The 24,938-nt window shown below is 38.2% G+C and overlaps 1 protein-coding gene across 1 annotated transcript in view; it reads left to right on the forward strand.

Moving 5' to 3' along the window:
• Positions 1 to 5,129: 5,129 nt before the first annotated feature.
• LOC112052161 (protein patched) overlaps positions 5,130 to 24,938 on the forward strand; it is a 39,982-nt gene continuing 20,173 nt past the window's right edge. Inside the window, exons 1-2 of the mRNA XM_024091128.2 lie at positions 5,130 to 5,571; positions 17,113 to 17,305. Coding sequence (XP_023946896.1) covers positions 5,422 to 5,571; positions 17,113 to 17,305 — 343 coding nt within the window. The 5' untranslated portion in view covers positions 5,130 to 5,421. The remainder of the gene's footprint in view (positions 5,572 to 17,112; positions 17,306 to 24,938) is intronic.

A 24,938-nucleotide genomic window follows, 5' to 3' on the forward strand; every position in this document is an offset into this window, starting at 1 on the left:
GGATAATAAAATATAATGATAGTAATAGTTTTAAACATAGGCAAAATATATAAACAATTTTAGCTTAGAAAAGTAGAAGGGAAAGGGGGAAGTAGAATCACATGCATATATCTCCAAAAAAAACTTTCAAGTCAGACGTAAATAAATAAATGCTTAGGCCCGAAAGGAATTGAGATTTTAATCACTTGATTGAATAAAAATTAGTAATTAGCAGAATAAGTCGAGTTTTGACAAAGTTTACTCCATTCACCAAAACGAGATTGCTATGAAGAAACGATTTCGTGGAAATATCAATTACAAAATATAGGTCTTCTACTTATATGGTCGACGTAGGTGCATTGTTAGTCGCATACACCGTGTTTATAATTGAACTGTTCAACATTGTGGTCTCAATCGTACCTATCCCACGCGACGTTCCTAGAAGATGTATAGAGAGACGTCCCGCTGCGTTTTCGCCCGAAGTGTCAAAATGTCCAAGGTAAACCACCCCGAAGATACCATAAACTATCCACAGTAAAGAAAAGCTGTTACTGTAAAATAGACCCTATTATATGGGTTTAAGAATGATGCAGTTGCAACAACAAAGTTGCTACGATAGTATATTTGCGGTGCCTAATATCACGGGATGGATCTCGCTGCATTCTTGGCCGAGAGTAAATTTGATTCAATAGATACATTTACGCTTCCCAAAATTCCAGGAAGGGTATTGTGAAATCGTGTTGTCGTCAGGTGTTGGTGAGATATTAATCCGCTTGTTTGAGTTACTCGTATTTGAGACAACGTGCAGTACAATAATACTATTGTTGAGAATCAGATTCATTTGAATTGAACTAATTATGTTGATTAATAAGGTGGTTTGCTTAGCCTTTTGACGAAGGCTTCAATAATATCTAAAATAATGAATGCTTTGAAGGCTTTTGTAGCGGAGTGGTATGCGCGGTGGTTATACAAGACGGAGGTCCTGGGATCGATCCCCAGCTGAGCCGATTGAGGTTTTTCAATTGGTCTAGGTCTGGTTGGTGGACGGCTTCAGCCGTGCCTAGTTACCAACCTACCGGCAAAGACGTACCGCCAAGGGATTTAGCGTTCCAGTACGATGTCGTGTAGAAACCGAAAGGGGTGTGGATATTCATCCTACCTCTAACATGTGAGTCCGCTTCCATTTTAGATTGCATCATCACCTACAATCAGATGAGATTATAGTCAAGAGCTAACTTGCAAAGAATAAAATAGAGAAATGCTTGAAACTTTGAATCAAAATAATAATTATTTTGTAGAGGTTAAAGTGCATTTGTAAACGACGTCTTTATAGTTAAGTAAATAGGTAATATTACTTAATTACATAATAATATGATCAAGTTTTTAATCGACTCCTGAAAATGAAGCGAGATTCAGCCCTGTTCATTGTTAAGTTAGGCAAATCAATGTTTGATTTGCCAAAATTCTTCAACCCTGAAAAGTTATCGGGAAATAAGTTCTACGTAGAATTTTGTAGTGGCGTTGGAACTTGGTTCACTTTTTATGTTAAGTTTCATTTCCAAAACAGACACATCCGATTTCTTTAACTCGGCGTTTAAATTAATCTTATAAAAGCGAGAGCCAGTGTCGGCCAGTCCTTCGTCAGTTTACCTGCAAAGTTTCTTTCAAAAAATCTGAAAATTTATTAACCTATATAACTCTGAGCTCCTGACATAAGTAAGGTAATGTAGTTTGGACTATGATTGCTTCGGGAGCAGGCAGCAGCTACCAGATAACAAAGGTTCTCAATCGTCCATCCTTTCGTAAGAGACCCTAAGTTTAGTCTTTGGAGGTGTTTTTCGAAGTGGCTACGAAGCTAAGTGGACATGATTTTTAACCGACAAAAAGGTGGAGGTTCTATATTCGGATGTGTGTCTGTTTTTTTATGTATGTGCAGCGATATTTCCGTCGTTTGTGGACCAATTTTATAAGTTCTTTTTTTGTGTGAAAGGGTATATTACAAAGTGGTCCCATTGTCATCAGGATCTAATGATGGAGTCCCGGAGATTCGAGGGGAACTTTCGAAAATCACAGAGACGACTAGTGCGTTTGTTAATTTTTTCCGTCGCCACCGCCTTCAAACCGATCAGAAGGTTATATACATGACGGAAGAAAAGACTAACCGATCAAATAACTCACTCGCCGACATACACAATACACCTAATATGTTACGAGTATTTTTCCGTTTTTAGTTTAGTGGGTAAGTAAATATTTTTGTGTCGAAAGTCGGTTGAATTCTTTTATTATTTTTTTTTTCATTTAACACGATAAAAATATAAAAAAATACTCTTTACGTTAGGACGATTGAGGGTCATGAATGATGATCTCTCATTTATCTAGAAGAAAATAATGATGGTTACCTACCACACTTACCTATCGTAGGAGCATGGACTGTTGAACTTTTATCAAGTGACAGAGGTCTGATCATCACAGGCACTTAGACAAAAAGGATTTATCGTCGCTGGTGCGGGGTCCTAAATTGCGCAATCATTATTATCGTAGATTCAGAGGGCGTCTGGTGCGGCGCTTTGCTGCGCGATGGCGCATTTGTCAATTTGACATCTTAATGGGCACTCGATAGGTGGAAAGAATAATTTTAAATACCATTGATATTAACTTAACGACACGACTCGCGGTCATTGGGTATTAATGAGGCATGTATTTATTTGTACCTGTAATTGCTTTTTTATGACCCGCACACGAAATGAAGTCATTATTATTCATGCGTTTATAATAATATTGAGTTATTTTCAAGTGATAATATATGAATAACAACATGTTATCCTTGAATTATATTTTTAATATCATTTTCAAGACTGAATATCACCACGGTAAAGTGATCGAACTTAACATCGAGATGTTATGGGTTCGGTGTAACTCCGGTTGGCACTATCGTTTCCCACTCCTAAGGGAAAACGGGAATATTGATCATATAAAATATATGCGAAATATTTTCATTACCTACAAAAAATCTCTACTTTTAATAGTTATTTTTTTTTTTTTTATTCTTTACAAGTTAGCCCTTGACTGCAATCTCACCTGATGGTAAGTGATGATGTAATCTAAGATGGAAGCGGGCTAACCTGTTAGGAGGAGGATGAAAATCCACGCTCCTATCGGTTTCTAGGGTGGTTTTAGGGTGGTAACTAGCCACGGCCGAAGCCTCTCACCAGCTAGACATGGACCAATTAAGAAAACCTCAATCGGCCCAGCCGGGGATCGAACCCAGGACCTCCGTCATTAAATCCACCGCACATACCACTGCGCTACGGAGGCCGTCAATTTTTTATATTTGATATCTGATAGGACCTATCAAGTGCAACCAATAACCTATCAGATAGGTTATTGGTTGCACTTTGCACAACTTACAACCAAAAAGCGTTATATATGAGCGTCTTCTGTTCTGTATAAGCAACTTTCACTGTTAACATTACCTACTTAACACATGCTTTTAACTTCATCGTCGTTATCAACCCATATTCGGCTCACTGCTGAGCTCGAGTCTCATCTCAGAATAGTCCACCACGCTTGCCCAATGCGGGTTGGTAGACTTCACAGGCAGGTTTGAGACTCGTGATATTTAATTTCTTAAAATGCATAACTGAGAAGTTGGAGGTGCATGCCTCGGACCGGATTCGAACTCACACCCTCCGGATACGGAGGCAGATATCCACTGGGCAATCACGGTTTGTAACACGAGTAGGTAATTAGTAGAAGAACTAGTAAATTTTGGTTGTTTAAAAACATGGCCTTTACAAAACAAAAAAAAACATCTGACTGGATAAGATTAGTAAAAATAAAATTGCAAATGCTGTATCAACCAATACAATGCGAAAATAAGTCGTTGATAAGTAGACATTTTTCAGGAAAGCTCCCATAAGTGCCTATTACATTAAATTTTAGGGAATAGTTGTAAATGAATACCATAGCAACAGACTGGTGGCATAGCAATAAAATTGGACTGTTCGAAATTTTATGTCCGACTTTCAAATAGAAAGGATTGCTTATATCACTTTACATAACATTTATGGCGGTATTAACACTAAAAATTGTAAGCGCACACTCACTGGAAGGTTATTAGGGGTTTTGTGTTTATTTATGGAGGATTTGGAAGTAAAGTATACAAATAGTTTCTTTGAGTTTCAGATCCCAGTCCGTAACATTAGTTAAAAGGCTGTACGCTTGAATTGAATTAATCATTATTTATTATGTATATTTTCCGTTTAAGCGACTCGAATCTTAGGTGTTGTCATGGATTTGTTGAATCCGTAATGTGTATTCATCTCGGTGGAAAATAAAACACGAATAATTTTGTAAGCTGTCATTAATTTTGATGGATCGTCCCGGGTCCCGTACATGTCACAAGATTAACTCTTCGTGGCACGAAGGACCATTTTTGATGAACAATCCGATAATGGTAACATGTAGCCGGGCGATAGATTTGTAGTTTAGTGCGGTCGAGCCGGGTGGACTCGGCGGCACTCTGGCACGCCCGCTAAATAAATTCATTAGTTAAATCACCGCCGGCGGCGTTTTATGTCGGTAACTTCAAAGGGTCTGCCGTCGCCCGGCCGGGGGCGCGTTCGCCTCACTTTTTACTAAGAAAACTCTGTAAACAAAATGATACGGTGCCTATGTCCGAATGTTTGATCCGCCTTCATTATCTGTGCACCGAGGAAATGTTTGTCCGACAAACGTTTCCTCTGTGTGGCAATTGTGCGTTGTAATTGTGTGTAATAACTTCAATTACTGAAAATAAGCTTTGATAATTAAGCTTTCATTTAAAGCTCATGTTATTTTCAGCTTCCGTAGACTGTTAAGATGCAGCATATCTATAACCTCTTAATCTTTTTGAATAAAATGTCTTTGAAAAGTAGATAGATGGCATATTGAAGACTAAAATCGTCAAAACACAGCTTTAAGCTTCCAATACGTTACTATTCGTACTCTGCGACTTCGTAACTTCGTAAGTTTCATTCAATGTTTTTATTTTTGCGTCACATCCCCCCCTCTCAGAATAAGAGCGAGACGGGCGCATAACGTGTGTGGTCCTCAGGCCGGAGCTTCGACAATATCCGGCGTCGCTCGGGCGACTTCGCGTCCCAGAGCGGCAACATAATCGGTTGAATCATGATGGCGGCTCTACAAACATTCAGTACATGTATCTAGCTGGCGTTCGATTCAGTGTTGTTCGGGTCGCGCCAGTGTCGACACGCTACCTCGTCTGCAGATAACAAAACCCGGTACCGTTCCGTGTTTCGTACGGGCAGTGATAAACAGAGTGCAGGATTCCGGTGTACAAGTGTGTGGTTATGTGGCGGCGAGTGATATGACAGCGTGCGCCGCGAGACGGATTCCAGCCGTCTTCATGAGGATACTGGTGACAAGACTGGCCCCGAGATCATGGTGGCTCCCGATTCCGAGGCTCCTTCGAATCCTCGGATAGCGACCGCGCACGAGACTCCGTCCGCCGCCGAGGCGCGCCACAGCGCCGATCTGTACGTCCGCACCAGCTGGGTGGACGCCGCGCTAGCGCTCTCCGAACTCGAGAAGGTGCAGTGTTCAGAATCTATCAGTGTCAAGTTGCGATTGTCATATTGCACGTGTGATTGTTTTTCTGCGAACGTCAATCGCTGTGGAACGCGGCAGCGCGGGGCCGTGGCGCCGACTAGTGGTAACCGTGTGTACTATCAAGGCCGCCCTCACGTTGGAGGCTTTTACGCGAGAAACGTCATTGATAAGTGCATGTTTGATATTGAAAAACGTAATTATACACACAGGTGGATACTTTAAAAAAACATGAAATGTAAATTAAAAATTTGTTAAAACTTTAAATAACCTAACAATCTCTACATTTTGTTTAAAGTTCTTTTTTATTGGTATAACTTCAAGTTCGGTTTAAAAATCATCATTTACTTAATAATCGCTTGATGTGCTTTATGCTTTATTGATGTGCTACAATTCGTAGAAGGTAGTTTTCCTAGAAGCTAGTACTGGTAGTTCTTTCTTGCATCGTAAAAATCGTACTAATCCCTTCTAATCACGTAATTGTACATCTATTGTGTAAATTCAATGGCTCACATAATTCCCTACCTGAGATCATAAAATTCAGGAATTAAAAAAAAAAGCGAAAAGCTTCGTGAAAGTTCTAAAACTTACCAGTAATAAAAAACAGCTGTGGGTATGATAATGTACTGCATAATAATATGGGTAGGTATAATGTAAGTCGGTCGTATGCGAGATGAAGCAATTAAGGCCCAGCAGGGTCGGGCGGGGACCGAACGCCGAGCGCCCAGCGGCGCCGAAGTGTAGAGCGCCGAACGTGGATAGAGACGACGGATTTTATTCCTTTTCAATGTTATCTGTTGCCGCAAGAACAATCGTTCAATATGTGGTTAGCTTACAAAGTCTAAATCGATTAGTTGACAGTCTCCCAAATATGCTATAAATATTGTATATTTAAAAACATAACGTTTTATGTACTCCTGTATCAATCAAAAGCATTGAGAAATACCGTTTGTCGCTAATAGGTCTCACTATTCATACTTTATTGATGATTTACTGAAATTGTCTGGGAATTTCTCCCGTAAAACGTAATTGAAATCCCTAAATCTGAAATTAAATGAAAATAAACCAGTTTAGATTTAAAGTCACGTGAATATTCAGATATGTCAAAATTACGAAAATTTAATACGAACTATCGAAATTAAGGTAGTGGAAAATCAACTAAAAACCAAAACTTTTGCCAAACAGTTAGATCACATTCTTAAAACAAAGTAACGATTGCATAAAACCCTTTAGAAAGTCAATTATATTATAACTGCCCATCAAGAAATATTACTTAAACTTAAACATACTTGTTAACTTATTTTAAAATAAAGAATGCACTTCTAAAAAATGTATATCTGGTAGGACCGCACAGCGTTCGCCTCGTGGAATTGAGACATCTTGTGGTTTCCGATCATGCCTCCTTTTCCTACTCGTTAAGAGAAGGTGTGCTTTCCTTTTCTTTAAGGTTGTGTTCTATCTCGTTTCCACTCGTTTCCTTCCTTATTGTTTATCTTCCTCCAAACATTGCGTGCGCCGGCGGTCGGCAGCTGCGCTCGAAACCTATAAATGATTGTTACTACACCCACGATTTTCAAATGTGCATCGGACTTCTGGGTATTTTCTATAAGAATAGAATACCTAATTAGCTTTTACGGATTCTGTTGGCACTAACAACAAACTTGCCTCGTTACAACAATGTATGTGCTTTCTTGTGTCAAAAGCTTCACATTCATCTCTCGTAAAGGATTAAACTTCAGATCATCGAACCCTCGATAGGGATTAGTTCTAATCCAAATTTTCTGGAATTGAACATCTTTAAGGGATTACTAAGATTACGTGGGGTTCCATTTAGTATAAATAGACCGACTTTAAAGCTCCGCTCATCTCAACTAATACCTAATGGGTCAATGGCATCACTTCTAAAACCAACGGGACACTAACCCTTGACTGCCGAGTTATCCGATCGTTATTAGAAGCTTTCATTCAATACTATTACTCTCATGTAATCTTATTACTGGAATTTGTTTACATTTTGAAAGCTTCATATCATTTGCTGACTGCTAATAAGTTATTTATTACATTGATTTTGATCTTTCCTATAAATCGATTGGATCAGAAGTATGTGTCATAAGAATTTACTACAATAATATATAATACTGAACACATTTTAGACATAATAATTATCCATTAAACATCAATTCAATATGTGTGAAACAAAAACAAAATGGCCAGCAACCACAAAGTTAAGACGTTCATCTGAACACGCGTGCAATTTCTGCGTTTATGAAATCAGGACAAACCGCAAAGAATCCAGGCAATTTAACAACGTAACCGCAAGTGTTGAATTACGTAGAAACATTTGGGTGATTGCCGGCTCAGTGAACGCGACACGTGGCCTGTTCGCACCGCTGCACATTGTCATTTTTCCCCATCATTACCTTACGCTTCCGATTCAGTAATTTGCCATATGTCCATTCTGTCTAGACCTTTAGATGTTTCTATTAGAAATCTGATGCCTCACGTGAGTTCGCTGTAATTTTTTAGTCGCTTAACTTTCATATTATCTCGAAACCTTTGGATCTCGTTGTTTCAGTTGTTAGTCTAAGTAGCTTTTGACTTTTGTCTGGATAAGGATTGAGCTTTTTGTTCTTCCGAGTAATTTTCTGTAGCATTCTAAACTGGGGAGCTGTCGTAACACCTTTCCTTGAAAAGTACGTTAAGTTGTTCCGATTATTATTATCAATATCTGGTAGCGATAGCCGAAAATATACCCTAAATTCGCCAACTTTCACTGCAGAAATGTAGTGGGTCTAACATCCCAAACGAGCTAAGGCTAAGAGCTAGACAGCTCTAGCTTTGAAGGTGTATTTAAATAAGCTGATAATAATGAAACTGTTAGATATCTGCCCCCCTAGCCAAATGGCACGTCGATTCTCTTTCTACGATCGCTAACGCTTCTTAAACTAGAGAAATGTATGGGAATGACAGATCTTGATCATGTGAACTGTCGACAGCAAATGTCGTTCCCATACATCTTTCTAGTTTTAGAAGCGTTAGCGCTTGTAGAAAGAGAATCGACGTGCCACTTGGCAAGGGGAGCTGAATTCTCTAAAGAAATCATTTGTGGAAGTCGTATTTTAAAACTCTTATCGTCTTATAATTTAATGCGATAAGCCTAATCATGATGCTGAGTTATGTAAAGGGACTTCTACGTTTTTATTTGAACGATGTATGTTTTCCAGTAACCTAGTGCATTATCGGTGGGCCCGACATCATATGGCGGTTCAGACCGGTTCCGCTGGACGTCTAACTTGGATCTTAGCAACTTTCTCGACTTTATTGATTAGCTTTCCGCTCCTAAATCGAATAGTGCTGTTGATTTTTCAATGATCTAAACTAAAAGGTCAATATTTACTGTAATAGAGAAATGAGAATTAAGTCATTTCATCAGTCATCTTTATGAGATGCAAAAAAATGTATTTTTTCGATGTTCGGCGGTAAACATTATTTTAAGATTACGTAAAGTCATGAACGCTCATGTCATTGACATTCAAAAGCGCTTGTTGTCCGCTGCCCGACTGGCCAATTGACGACGCATGTCCTTGTCTCTGGCCATTGAGATTATAACTAACCAAAGATACCCAATTCGAAACGTTCTTGGACGCTATGCCGAATGGTAGATTGCAGATATTCCGTGAATTTAATTTGAATAAAGCATCTTCATAGTGTAATCTGTTTGTAAGTTGCTTAGCAGTTATTCTATCTATAGAATATCGAAAGTAACTATTGGTACAGGTCTAGTTTAGACTAATAGAAACTGAATTTTAGAAGAAAGATCAGATATTTTTATAGAGTTTTATTATTTAACCTAATTAAAATGTAATTATGAATTAGAGAAAAAGGGTACTTCAGAAACTAATTTACCGCGAGTAAAAGAAACCGAGTTATTGGACTAATTAATGTTTATGCTAATAATTTAAAAGTTATCGGGAAATTATACTTAAACATAATCTAAATTAGGTAGTTCATCTTACGAAATCTTGTTAAAATGAGAAACAGTAATGATAAGAATTAAAATGATTTAGTAATTATCTTACAGATAGGGGCAGGCAAAGCACGAACTATTTTGATGGGGCCACGCCTTCGATGCATTATTATGTAGATAACAGAACCGCTTGAATTGTCTTGAGTCGTGCTTTGTCTATCATGTCTTAGTAGAAGACATTGGAAACAAAATGTCACGACATTCCATCATTTAATTTTAAAATATTAAAAGAGCGAAATCGGTGGATATTTTCATTTAGTTTTCTTCAACAAAAAGACGAAGTGTATTGGAATATGCTTAGCAAAAGTCAATCAATGATCCAAAACGTCCTTCAGAAGGTTAGACATGACTTGGTAGACATCCGAAGTCAATTTGAAATCCCTATGCACTTTGTAATATATTTAAATTTGCCATCATCATCTACCAGACTCTTAAGACGTTAATTGATTAAAGCTACTAGGCAAGTAATTTTAGTCTTTAAGATGCAACTGTGTCAACTAAAACATTCCGCATTTCTTAAATTGCAGAAACTTGGCTTTACTTAACCAGTATCACCATACTTCTATCGCAACTAGTCACCCCACCCTCACCATTTGTTTACTGAGTTACTTTAATAAATGTATAATTACATCGTAATCATCCTTCTACAATACGCAATTAAGATACGTATGAACGGAGCTCTCTGTAGACTGATAAATCCTAAATGAATATGAAATACTATTTCCAGTCGCCTTACCCACAATCAAAAAGATATAATTATAACGGGCACGACCTGCGATAAGACACAAAGTCGGCCGGCGAGCCGCGTATCATCCGCATGTGGTCTAAATTTATCTCATCAGCGTTTCCTGTGGAGTGATAAAGGGCACTAGTTACATCTCCTTGTCAAAAGGTCACAGAATTGTGCAGAAGACAACTTGCTCGAGGAAGGTGACGACCGTTGCGCCAATTAAAAAACGTTGACCTAAGTCGATAACTGAATGAACAAGTGGCTGTGAATGGGTTCAAGATGTTGGCCCCATGTTAGCCCTTTTGTAATTGACAGTTTGTTGTCGTCATATCCTTATTTTACTATGGCCATCCTTTCAATCTTATGATGATCATCGATATGTACGTACAGTAATTTACTGCTTCTTACTTATCTTTTGACATATTGTTAGCGTCGTTTGTTCACATAGTCAACTTCCTTTCATCGTCTCTTATGTTCATAAATGATGATTAAAGAGATCAGGATTGTATTAAAATTGAATTAAGAATCATTTTTAGTAAACCGTATGCATTATTGTAAGTTGTAACATGGTAGAAACCTGAATACATTACTTACTTTGGAAACAATTTTTTTTTTATATAATTTATTTAGATCTAATTTCTTTGCAAAGGGCATATTACTTGCTTATAAGCTTGAGTTTTTCTTACAAACTGTGTGACACAAAAACAAAAAGGTTACTTCAACGTGGATAGTAATCATCGTCTACCAAATTCTAATACATAAAATCACACACACATTTAGTAGTTACACATTTAGTAGGAATATCTCATGCTAAAAGTGTACTGCAGGAATGGTTGTTCTTCACTAGTGAACTTGAGGCCATAGCTAAAGTACCTTCCTTTTAGAGTGTGATGCGAAGGGTTTACTCGGACCATTGCTGCTTAAAATTTTGAAAACTATAAAACTCAGATAGATTGCATAGATAATTTCTGGAAACCGAATAATTGTTTTTGGGCTTAGATGTCACATTGCATTTCTCCACAATTGCCTTAAATGGTGTAACCCTACCAGCGAGTTACGATTTTTGGTACCTCGGGTCGCTTTTACAAAATGACGACAATATGGACAGAGATGTGAATATTAGAATTAATGCGGAATGGATAAAATGGCGACAGGTATCAGGCGTGCTGTGTGACCCTCGAATGCCCCTTAGACTTAAGGGTAAAATATACAAAACGGTCTTAAAACCTGAACGAGAAGAATGTTGGAATGCCGAGTGGAAGGACACCAGAGAAGAGGAAAGTCAAGAAAAAGATTGTTGGAGTGTATGAAATAGAAAATGTGTGTAAACACAGTAGTTGGCTTCTAACATTCGTTAAATTAGTGGGTATCTATAAGTTGACGAACGATAGAAGTGAATGGAAGAGATTGACATGTTTTGCCGACCACACTAAGTTGGGATAAGGTAAAGGAGATAATGATTGCTATACTTGCGTTACTCTTGCAATTGTCACGCTATCAGAGTATCCCAACTAGCCCACACAGGGCACATAGTCTTAAATCGTTCATGCAATTAGACGTTATAAATCAAACTGCTGTTTCAATAAGTTTCAATTCTTGAAAAAAAGTGTTTTGAAAACGTTTGCACGAGACCTTTTATCGCTAAGTAAGCGGCGCTAGACGTGAGAAAGCGTTTGCCGGTGACCTATCTCTTATCAGCAGGAAACGTCTCCGTCGTGCAGATCACCAACTAATCCTATATTTGCGTCTGAGGCGTGTAACTCTCAGGAGTTTGTTGACGGTTGAGGCGATGATATCAAATGATGACTTTTAGCTTCTTTAATGCTAATTAATGTTAGTCGTAAAGATAGCTGTGAACTTTGTTATGTTGTAATCTTTATACCTATATGTATATTTAAGTAAAATAAGCATTTTCTTCTTATTTTTTGTTTCACTGGTTCTCCGTAATTTAGGTGTATTCCAACGATTTACTAATAGTATATACTAAAATTGAGTAAAGTTCGTTTGGGAAAGAACTACCGCCTGGCATAAAGGTATTGACATTTCACAGCATTGCTATTTTCCTACATGAGGCTAGATGTAAACTTGATGAATAAATGACACACAGACGACTCAGGTTGATAGACACAGGGCTGCAATGCAAAAGCGTCTATAAAAAATTACTTGTATATTATACCTACTTATTTCAAATTATCAAATGTTTCATAGTTATCGTAACTGGATAATTAGCCAGTTCCAAGAATAATTAATAAGTGCATTTACTCATTCGCAATATCCAGCCAGGTATTGATCGTTATATTAGATGAATGAAGGTTCTTGGAAGGAGTTGTTTGGCGGCGGTGTGTCGTACTCCACGTGGGACGCGGCGCATTCCGACAGTGACGTCACGCCCACCCAGCGTGACTCCTCCGGTTTATTCTCCATTCATCCGGAGGAATTCATCTTAAACCATACACTTTATCTGTTGCTATTTATCTGACATCATAATTACTCTATATCGTGTTACCCTAGCAAGTTCTTTACCATAACAATCTGTACTATTATTCTTTAAAATTTAATTTCTTGGCTAAAGTTCTCTCTTATCTATCCAAGCTATTATTTTAATACGAATGTGAGTTTCGCTCACTTTTCTTACCATTTAATTTTTTTTTCCTTTTACTCGTATCTTTACAAATACTGAAATTTGAGAGGTCTGCGGTTATGATATTACCGTTGGACTATTGCTGTATCGACTTTCAGCACAGCTGTTAAACTGTTGCCGTATTTCACTTCTAGTATAGACTTTTGCCTTTGGACTATTGCTGCACCATTATTTGTCTAGGCTTTTGTCGCTGCACTATATCCGTATTCACTTCTAGCACAGGCTTATGCTGTTAGACTATTGCCGTAGCTACTTCTAGCACAGGCTTTTGTTGTTAGACTATTATCGTATCCATTATTAGAATAGGCTTTTGATAGAGGTAAGCACTTAAGGGTAAAGAAGAATATTAATTGTGTTGAAGAACGTGGCTGATGTTTTTTTTTATTAAGGAGTATTTAAATGTCGAGTAGGCATATAAGGATTAGTAGGTATATAAAGACAAGAGGTATACACGTATATAATTCCCTCATTTCATAGATTAATACAGCTCTATATAGTCTCTTCTATATCTATACTCTACTTTTTACAGCACTGAGCACACTATCTGTCATGAATCGTATAATCTATCAACGAATAACTCGCTCCGTTGGTATTACGTGTGTTGTTCGGAACCGAGGTTAACGTCATGCCTATGGAGGTCTCTGGAATTATACGCACCAGTCAGACGACGTCTAATGACCGTCATTAGCTGCAGGCATTATGTAATACGAGGTTATAACGTACCGTTCACTTAAACTGCACTATTCCTCACTAATGCCCACTTTGTTGTTTGCTGAGGGGATCGCACCGGATTCCGATGCAGTTAAACGTGTTTGAAGCCTCAATAGCTTCACCTTAAGAGTTACTACTTCAATCAGAGAGTACAGGGACTTATTCCCCGCGCTTTGGGTACAAATCAATGACTTTTTTTCAATTTTCATTTCGTTTAGTTTTGTCGGCGCCAAAATCTCTATTTTGGATTTACAAACTACAGTTTTTCATCATCATCATCATCATCATCATCATCATCATCATCATCATCATCATCATCATCACCATCACCATCTTCATCATTATCATCATATCGCTGATGGACGTCCACTGCAGGTCATAGGCCTTTTGTAGGGACTTCCAAACATCCCAATGCATCCAGCACATTCTAGCACCGTGGGACCCCAACGTCCATCAAACTATGTACCCCGCCCATTGCCACTTCAGCTTCGCGACTCGTCGCGTAAACTATGTCGGTGACTTTGATTCTTCTGCGGATCTCCTCATTTCTGATTCGATATGCAGTGATACTCCAAGCATAGCTCGTTCCATCGCTGTGTGTCTCTGAGACTTCTCATGAGACCCATAGTTAGCTACCAAGTCTCACAATCGTAGGTCATCACTGGCTACACGCACTGTTCAAAGACTTTTGTCTTCAGGCACTGAGGAATTTCGGACAAAAAGATATCGCAAAGTTTTCCAAATGCTGCCCAGCTGAGTTGAATTCGGCGGTTCACCTCTTTCTCGAAATTGGACCTACCTAACTGGACCAGTTTTTCATAGAATCCTAAATATATATTTTGATATGTAAGATTATGATGTATATTTTTATTTGTATTTTTTATTTATTTTGTATTTATTGCAGCGTAAACGGTTATACCTACCTACCTATAAAAAATACGCGCGTTTACCGCGGGCGGTCGGACGACTTTTATCTTTTTTTTCCATCAGTTACCTGGCAAACAACATGCCTACATAAATTTACACTAACCTACTTAATTGCTTAATTTATAGCTAAAATAAAAAGGAAACCCCAATGTGTTAAGCATTTTTGCTGCAACCGTATAATTTTGCTCAGAATAATAGCTTTCACGGCTCAAGCTGATATGTTATGAAGGTATTTAAGTTTGAATACTATGTTTATTTATTGTAGGTGCTTGCAATAGGTAAATTGCCATAATAATTACTTAGCAACTTATTATTAACATTAATGAAGGCTTAAAGCTAAAGAATATTACAATATGAAATTTTGCTTTCGCATTACAAACAGTTTATTTCAAAAAGACTTAGAGGTACATTACAAAAAGGACTTTAGAAAAGTATTCTATTTTAGTTCTTAGACCGATTGATAATACTGGTAGGAAGATTTTTCTAACATAAGACAGCATAAAAATAGCAATTTCTATGTTTTCAATCACTATTATTATTCCGCATATAAAAATCAAAGGAGGTCTGATTGGTATATTTAGCAGATACTGCTATAAGATACGATAAGATATCAATCAGAACAAGATTTATTTTATAAATCATCATCAGCTTATTTTTAATACTGCAGGTCACAGGCTTCCACTTTTCTATATTAGAAACGGTATTTGGAGCGTAGACACTGTTTCTATAGGTTGACGGAATAAATTGTTTGACTAAAATCTAAATGAATATGACTCCTTCATAAGATCATATCTAGCAATACCTTGATCACAGTTGAAGTATTATCAGGAATGCATTGCGTTTGCAAATCGATAATCGTTCATGTCCTGTCCCGTGTTGCATAATCGAGACGCTGAGTTTGCTTAGGATAAGGCTGCGTCCACACGAGATAGTCGAAGACATTAGTCAGTTAGAAAATACGCAGTCCTTCTTTGGTATGGACTATCAAATGACATTATTTAGGACGCTCTTCGAGGTATGGAGGTGTAGCACCACCAACTTTGCAATTCTGGGCCATAACTTAAAAACATTCTTGGCAAGAAGAAAAATCTGATATTTTAAAGGACCGAGTCTTTTCTTTAGTCACGCTATAACAAAAAATAAGTAAATAACAAAGAAAATTTTTAAACGTTTGATACTCCTCGTCGGTAAACGGATCTAGATAAAAATTATCACAGCGATAGTCAAAGCATATAGGTAACTTTTTATCTCGATATTCCCAGAGTAATGGGATGGGAAGAAACCTGGATTAAATTAATCGGTATTTTCCTGTTAATGTGGTGAGTCGAGTAGGGAGGGTACCACGAGAGTATCATCCTTGCTCGGTAAAAGTACGGGAGTCTTGCTCCGCGAAATCACTTTCTGGCTTGAAGCATCTTTGCCTATGGATAAATCTAAAGCCTTGAAGGTTAACCTTCTTACCCGAGCAATACACGGTTGTTGCCTCCCTCGGCCCCTTTCGGGGTTGAGGCATCATTGCCTATGGGTCAATCCTAATAAATAATAAATAAATGTAACCTGTCTGTGCCAAGCTTTATCCGGTCTCCCGGCGGCTGCTCCGTGGCGCCACGCTCGGCCCGCCCGCGTCTCTCATTAATCACAATCAACTGAGAAATTATTTCGACGTTTAAAACTCCGCTATTACATATTCCGCCAAAGCTCGGCATTGTGGATGTGGAATGTAGATGCCGAGATAAAATAGCCGCTACTGTTCACTGATGACTTATAGGGGGGCTTATAAAACTGGTTGACACAGACCACCATATAGGTGGCGCCATAACGCTTTCTAAATACTCGTAATGTTTCGTAGAACAAAAAAATAGTATGGTATGGCTTGGTATATGACATAGTATACCTGCAGGTAGCTGTTCAATGTAAGCGGCTCTAAGCCCTGGACTTGGAGGCCTTTGTCCAGTAGTATACGTCCATCGTCTGATGATGATGGCTCGTACTTCTTAATGCACGCCAACCCTATTTTGTTTGTTGTTTATTGTATTGTATTAATAGTGAGAGTAATCTAAGTGAACTGTATTCATTAAAACCACGATGAGGGAAGGTCACTCTAGGTCAGGATCTTGTATTATGTCTACTGAAGTTCTGAATAAGATAAACATTTTGTTTCTCTCTTATTCTTGTTATCTGCTTTACAAATTTATTTATTTAAATGAAAACAGCATACTGTTAATCTTTAGAAACTTAGCAATATACAGCAAGGATGTTTAATATGCATGGTAATTTTAATCTACACTACTTAATTAAAAAGAGGTTAGTGAAGTTGTTGAGGGAAAACTCTGTATTTACAGAAGCGATTTTGAAAATGATTTTACTAATACATAGACACTTTATTTGTGAGTTTTATAGGCTAAATTTTATCCCCGTATTCCTGAGAACAGGAACTAAGGGAGTAAAAACAATAAAACTAAGGGTCTAATAAGGTATAATTTGTTGCAGGGTAACATCGAAGGCGGGAGGACATCGCTGTGGATCCGGGCGTGGCTCCAGGAGCAGCTGTTCATCTTGGGCTGCTTTCTCCAAGGAGACGCCGGGAAAGTTCTATTCGTGGCGATACTCGTCCTCTCAACGTTTTGCGTCGGCCTCAAGTCCGCCCAGATACACACGAGAGTCGACCAGCTCTGGGTTCAAGGTACGTTTTATGTTCTTCGAAATTATTCACTTCTTGACCGAACGACGTCTATCGACTGCATACAATCTCGAGACCGTAAAAGTATATCAGATAAACACATTGTGGCACATTGCGCCTCCCGTTGAATACCAATGCAGCGCAGGAGGGGCCGGGGGCAGGTACCTACGTCTGAGCTTAGCCGCTTCCGTCTGCCGCGACGTGTCTCGCATCCAGTGTCGACTACACAGCGCACCGCGGCACTTTGGGCCCCATATACGACAAACATGGCGAATTTATATTCACCAAACATCATTTTAATGCATACATGTGTCCGGTCGATTTGAGTGTTTTAAATTAATCTCTATTGAACCGAGTTAAGTTCGGGCGAACGGATAATTGTAGTCTGTACAATTTTACGAGCGATACGTGCGCGGCAACGCCGGCCCGACGCCAGCTTTGATGCGCGACGCGCAGGATGTTAGAACGTTTACATTATAATGTTAGGACTCGATTACAATTACTTAAAACGTTAGAGGCTAATGTCGCATAAGGTCTTTATCGCATAAAGTTGTTTACAATTAAGAACGTTAAATAGGAACAATGTGTAGCGTATAGCCATATTAAGATTTAGTTTGTAGCTTATCCATAACTAAATAAAGCAGATGTAAACACACGGCAAAAATGTGTAACGGCTAACATAAACCGAGATAACACATCTAAATATACGTCTATTATAAAAATAACATTTGATCGGGACTTTCTCGGGGTAGATTTAGGTTCTACAAGAGAAAAGGAGGACAACAGTAAATAATAGCAGAAAAAAAGATAAATAAAAATAATTAATTCTTGTATACTTATCACATTTCTTAAAATGTGAAGGAAAGTAACTGTGGATTTATTACAATATTAATCCAGATATTAGAAGTAGCTATAATTTTTATAGCATGAACAGTTTTCATAACCGTTTGGTTTAACATTGATTGCCTTCAGATATTTACTTTAAGATATTTCCGTAGCGTTTGCAAAATGGTTTTATTGTGCCTTTCTAACGTTTTATTGGCAATTTATTGCTTGCTGCGCGTTGTTTATTGGGTGCAATGGGTGGTCGGCTGTCAACTCGTAAAATTCCATCTCATAAATAGTTTGGACAGGTACCCGTGGCTTTATATTTGTGATATCTAACCAGTTTCCAGTGTCTAATGGTTTATGCAGCTTACAGTGTCTTATATTGAGAAATTGGTACTTAACTATATTGTTCATTTTAAAATATTTAGATACTCATAGCATTATACTCGTAGCTTGTGCGAAAATCAGTGCCATACTTTTTTGCTTATAAGGTTTTCTTTTCTATTATTTCCATAAATATTTCGTTTGGTTTTCGATAAATCCTCCAATCAACTAGACAACATAGTAGTACTTACCTAATGAGATTATACTAATTTTACATCAATTATTATGAGACTGAAACCTGCCATTTCATTTCTTGCATAATACTTAAATAAAAGTTATACATATATTTAATGAGATTTACATACTACCAAACATGTATACAAACCGGAAGTTATCAGAAATAGTTATGTTAAATAGGTACTATGTAGCCGTACTGTTGACACCCGGAAACTATGTCTTGGTGAGAGGATGCACTTCCCATGCGGGCGTTACGTCACAACAACTTTGTCACAAGTTACAGGCCCACATGTCATCGAACTTAGACGGTACTTATAAATATTTAAATGAGCATATTATATCGTAATAAGATCGAAAGCGTCAGAAATGTTTGTTAATAACTTCCGCGTACAAGTGATGTCTAAATTACTTAATTATTATAAAACTGGCAAATTCACGCGGTTTCACCCGCGTAGTTTCCGTTCCCGTAGTAGTAAGGGGATAAAATATAGCCTATAGCACTCAGGGATAGTGCAGCTTCCAAACAGGCAGCAATTGTAGGAAAATCAAAATACTAAATCTATACTAATATTATAAAGCTGAAGAGTTTGTTTCTTTGAACGTGCTAATCTGCGGAACTACTGGTCCGATTTGGAAAATTATTTCAGTTTTAGATAGACCATTTATCGAGGAAGGCTATAGGCTATATTTTATCCCCGTATTCCTACGGGAACGGGAACCACGCGGGTGAAACCGCGCGACATCTACTAGTAAATAAATAAATACTATGTCGTCATACAATCTGTTTTTGCCATTTACGATATTAGAACTTAAGCCTCCATAATTTATAACAACAAATGAATGATTATTATTTTCTCGGGTCTACGTGACTTTTTGCATCTACAATGATAATTGAAATCAGTAATTACAATTAGATATCTATTTATGAGAGATTTTGTCGTACCAGATAAAATAATGTGTGTTTAAACTTTATTCTTACTGTTATTGTCCATTGTCTTCTATATATGGTTACCCTTGATTGGTATGCAATGTCAACTAATAGAAACAATTAACATTTGCCTGCGAGATTTGGGCAATCCTTATTAATTATTTAATAGACGGCCTGTCACGGCCAATTTATGATTGTCGTAAAAATGTTGTTTCTTTATTTGGTGTAGTCGTTTATATTCTTTTTCGACGCCAACGTTCCCTTTCTTATCTGCCTTTTAATTAAATTCATATTTGTCGAGAAATTTTATTGAATTTTTTTTATACATTCCAATGTTTATGAGGTGATTTTGAGCCGCTTCAAAAACGTGTTGTTTGGAATTCCTTACAAAACACCCATGTTTGACTCCATCGACTATCAGTCTATGTCGGCTTAGCACCGTCTTCAAACTGATCAGCAGGTAAAACATATTATGATGTTATTTTTGGTTTTTTTGTTTAGTGGATACGTTTTTAGGTTTTGAAGTCGGTTACAAAAAAATAAATAGGTACCTAATAGTTGACGGCACTAACGTAGATTTCACGGTTCATTTTTCTCCTATTTGACAAAACCTGACTGGTTGCAATGAGTTACCGTTACCTTGAGGCACTAGTGCAAATCTCTTGTGCCAGTAATTTCACAGGTAACCATTCTCTTCAGACCGATTCTTGGTAGCAGAAACAAATACGGCAGAATAACCCTAACGAGCTTTGACACAGTGAAGACTGCTAATACCTATTAACCAATCAAAAGAGGACAGATGTGTAGAAAGTTAGCTATTGCTCATTTGCCCTTCGAGAATTCAAGTAAAACAGGAATCTCAGTTTATCGAATCAATAATTTTATTTAATTAATCTCTACCTTCTCTACATTGTAATACATTGTATCATAAGAAGTGATTTCCTTGAAAGTATACATCTCGAATTATAATTTGGTGAAAAAAGCGCATATGTAGGAGCGGAGAGGAAGTGGGCGAATTTATTGATGCACCTGTCGGCCCTTTCGCCATTACTTTGTGTCTCGGTCTCGGGCTTCGGCTGCCTTGAGAGTTATATCTCAATTTGTAGTACGTATGGTCCTCCTTTCTGATCTTTATTTATTTCAACAGTCGCAAGAAATACTCTTGAGCAGTTTTCTGTTTTATAATATCTGATCTTGTAAATCGCCATTGTTGTAAAGATGAAAGTTAGTGTGTGTGTGCGTGTATTTGAACCTCCTTTACACTACAACTACTGAATCAATTTTGAAAGGTTATACCCTGGATTAAGACTTAAGCCATTTTATACCACAAAAAGCCCATGGTTCCTGAAGAATTTCACTTAAATCCAGTCACGAGCATCCGGTATGTGTCTATAAACTAATATTAGACAATCGATAGAGATTCAACTAAAAACGCTGACCCAAAAACGAAGCATCGAAATAAAATTCTATTCCAAACACTTCTTAAATAAACAGTTCGAAAAAAACATCTATGATATTACCGGCTACTGTCCAAATAATACAAACATTCACAGCTAACGGCCTCAAAGCCTTATCGAGCTACAAAAGCCGCCTCTGTTAAACAATAAGAAACGTCCTGAAGTCACCTAACAACTTAATTAGGTGGTCCGCGGCTGCTCATAAATATCCCCACGTGAAATTATGACCAATAAAACAAAAAATGTATAACACATCTATCGGGGCACAAAAAACTCGGGTTTGATTGTCCGGCTCGCTTTTGTGTAGGGACGTCGTGCTGGGCCGACCGGCACACAGTCGCACTCATCTCGTGAGCCCCCACAAGATTGAGAGGTCTTTTCTCTCTAGACGAATATAAACCGTGACAAGGGTCAGATTAAGTTGGCTGGATGTTTTATATTTGAACCGTTGCAACCATGAACAAAAACTATTACAACATTATTTTGGGAGTGGACTACGTTGGGCCTATTAAGGATTTTTTATCGCCAGTTTTTAGAAAAGTGTTCCATGTTGCTATCGAATTTTGCGAGGAACTCGCCTAGGTACATACTTTATAAGAATACGTGTCTTGATTGGATGCTGAGTTTTATGCGCTATAAAATTTTCAAGCTTGGTAAAGAAATATTAACACGCATGCTATCTAAATAGAAACTGGATTTTTAGTTAAGCGTTTTTGCGACCGTGACCGTAATTTTATAACCTTAACATTTATTTCCTAGTTAACAACTTTCGCTTGCACAGCTCGTGGTATTAGTTACGGATTTTGGCAAAACAAAATAATTGACACCTTCTTACGTAGTAACAGTACGGTAGATGTTAGAAACTTTGATAACTTGATTTGTGTTGAGACTTTGAGACTTTGAGAATATATCTGGAATTTGTTAGGAAGTGTACTTAATAGTTGTTTGTGAAATGGCCGCAATCGGCTGCAAAGGACACGGTTTGTTTATTCCGCCATCCATCTGTTGTCTACGCGGTCTAATTTGCATAGAGGGCTCGGCGGTGCGCGGGGCGGGGGAGGACCACACGGGCTCCGTGCGCGCGCGCGGGTGGCCACAACCACATGCGCGCGCGCACGTACCGCGGCCGTGCCCCGCGCCGCGCCCGCACCCCGCCGGTACGTCATTCATTGCGCCGCTACCGCACCGAGTAGAAATGTTGTCATTATCGGCGCGCACGCGTTGGGAATGTAATGAAAGGCCCAACATTCGCAATGACTGTTGCCAGAACGCATCGGGGAGATTCAGTTATCGTTCCGAGAATCACCAATTCACCGCACACCGCGCGGCTACAAACAGTGTTGTGTAAGTATGGTAGAATACTAATCCGTTTTAGGATATTTGCACTACATAATTTGCCCAGTGGATATGACCGATAGCCGTGATAGCCTAGTGGATTTGATCTCTACAGTTGATTCGGAGGTCGTAGGTTCGAAATTTCGTATCCGCTCCGACTTTGTATTTATGTGCATTATATGAAATTAAATGTCACGTGTCTCAAAAGGTGAAGGAAAAACATCGTGAAAAAACCTGTATACCTGATAATTTTGAAATTCTTTTTGAAATTAAGAAAGTCTGTGAAGTTTGTCAAACGACATTGGTGGACTATTCGCATAACCCCTCTCATTCTGAGAGGTGATTCGTGCTCAACAGTTAGCCGAATGGTTGTTAATAAGGTGATGAATGATGAATTTGGCTAATAACAAAATATAAATAGAACAGTAAAAATACGTCCACAGATTATAATAAGCAGATAGAACGCACAAAACACGACAGTGACGTAGCCGTTTCAAATACAAAATTCAAAAACGAATACATTCTTGAGTCAGTACGACACAAAGCGTAGCATCAGTAATGTTCAAAATTATTCAAGAAAAATGGCGTCTTAAAATATTTTAAAAACTGTTGTAACACAAGCACTAAATAAATAAGATAGAGTATTTTTTCTTGGTATTAATTGACATTATAATAATTTACGTAATTGTTGTTAGTGTTATTTTTTAAAATACAAATTATGAAAAAAGTATGTAGTTTCACCGGCTTCATCACGCTGCTTGTAAACACTCATTCTGGATCTTTATTCTGTGTAGTCGTCACTAAAGATGCCGCCTTCGTTAGTGTGAAAGCTCGGCGCTAAGCACGACGATAACCTGCGGTGACCTTGCCGTGTACTGTCGTGTTTTCTGCTATTGCCACTGCATACCATACTATTTTACACAGATATACATATTTGAAAATGTTTTTATACCAGAATTTAGTTTAATGCTGTGTGTTGTTTTTAGAATGTCGTACTTTCAAGGGAAATGTGCAGAAGAGGTGTCACTTGTTTTATGTAAACAATTTTTAGTTAGTATATTTTTTGAACAATTCTGCTCGTATTAAATCGGTTGGTACAGGGAGGCTATTCTGTAACGATGTCTTTATCACTTCGACTTCGACTATCGCCCTCTGTCTATAGTACTGTGTTAGACAGAGTGAGATAGAGCTTGCTTGCTTTTGAGACAACAACCACCGTTTCCACCGTATTTAATTTCCTAAAATGCACATAACGGAAAAGACGGAGGTGCATGCCCGGGTCGGATTCGAAACCTACGCCCTCCGAATTGAAGGCAAAGGAGCTATTACAGAACTTCCTACAGAATTGCTACCTGGCAAATAAAGGCATGCCCTTGATAAGTACCTAAATTATACCTACTTCTAAGCGTGTTTTAGTGAGATGCGTGTCGTAAATTGCGTCCACGTCTCCCTAGGTGTTAAAATAGAGGCGCTCTGTGCGGTCTCACCGCGCTCGATTCCGATCCACTTGCTTTATGATAATCCCCAATATCCGGCACCACTGGGGTCAGCTATGTTTAGCTCCGACGACTGCAAGGGGCTTGAGAGTTGAGACCAGTAGATCCGAGAGTTTTACGAGCATCATATTTGTTTTAAAAGCAACACTTGAAATACTTTTAGACGGCCTCCGTGGCGCAGTGGATGTACAAGACGGGGATCCTGGGTTTGATCTCAGCGCTGGGCCGATTGAGGTTTTCTTAATTGGTCTGGCTGGTGGAAGGCTTCGGCCGTGGCAAGTTACCAACCTACCGGCAAGCGATTTAGCGTTCCGATATGATGTCGTGACTGGTGTAGAAACTAAAAGGGGTGTGGATTTTCATCCTACTCCAAACAAGTTAGCCCGCTCCCATCTAAGATTGCATCACCACTTACCATCAGATGAGATTGTAGTCGAGGGTTAACTTGTAAAGAATAAAAAAAAAATAGTCATGATGCTAATGAAATTGGAAAGGATTATTATATTAAGGTAATATAATACAAATTTATGAATGAATCTTTTGCACCTTTAGTTATTGCAGTGCAGTTATGAATACTGACAATGCGACGAGGGACAGAGATGAAAATAAATTACTAATAAGCCACTATCATATAAAGGACGGATATCTGTAACGTTTTGCCTCAAAGACTACAAATTCTTAAGTAAATAAAGCAAAATCGACGTTTCGATTTATTGTCACACGAAACTTAACACCAATAGGGCAGAGCCATGGGGCAGGGCATTGTCCTAGTATGAATGTTAAAAGAACTATGGTATCAAGCAAACGTAGTTTAGCTAGACAATGATAATATTATGTGCTACAAGAAAACTAGTACCTAGTTTAGTATTATTGTTGACGAGTAGTTCCTATTTCGTGGGAATACAGGAATAAAATATAGCCTATGACATTCAAAAATAACGTGGCTTTCTAGTGGTAAAAGAAATTTCAAAATCGATTCAGTAGATCCAGAGATTACCCCTGCAACCGCACAAAATTTACCTCTTTATAAT

This window comes from Bicyclus anynana, chromosome 1, assembly GCF_947172395.1.
Source record: "Bicyclus anynana chromosome 1, ilBicAnyn1.1, whole genome shotgun sequence".
In the NCBI taxonomy this organism is placed as follows: domain Eukaryota; kingdom Metazoa; phylum Arthropoda; class Insecta; order Lepidoptera; family Nymphalidae; genus Bicyclus; species Bicyclus anynana.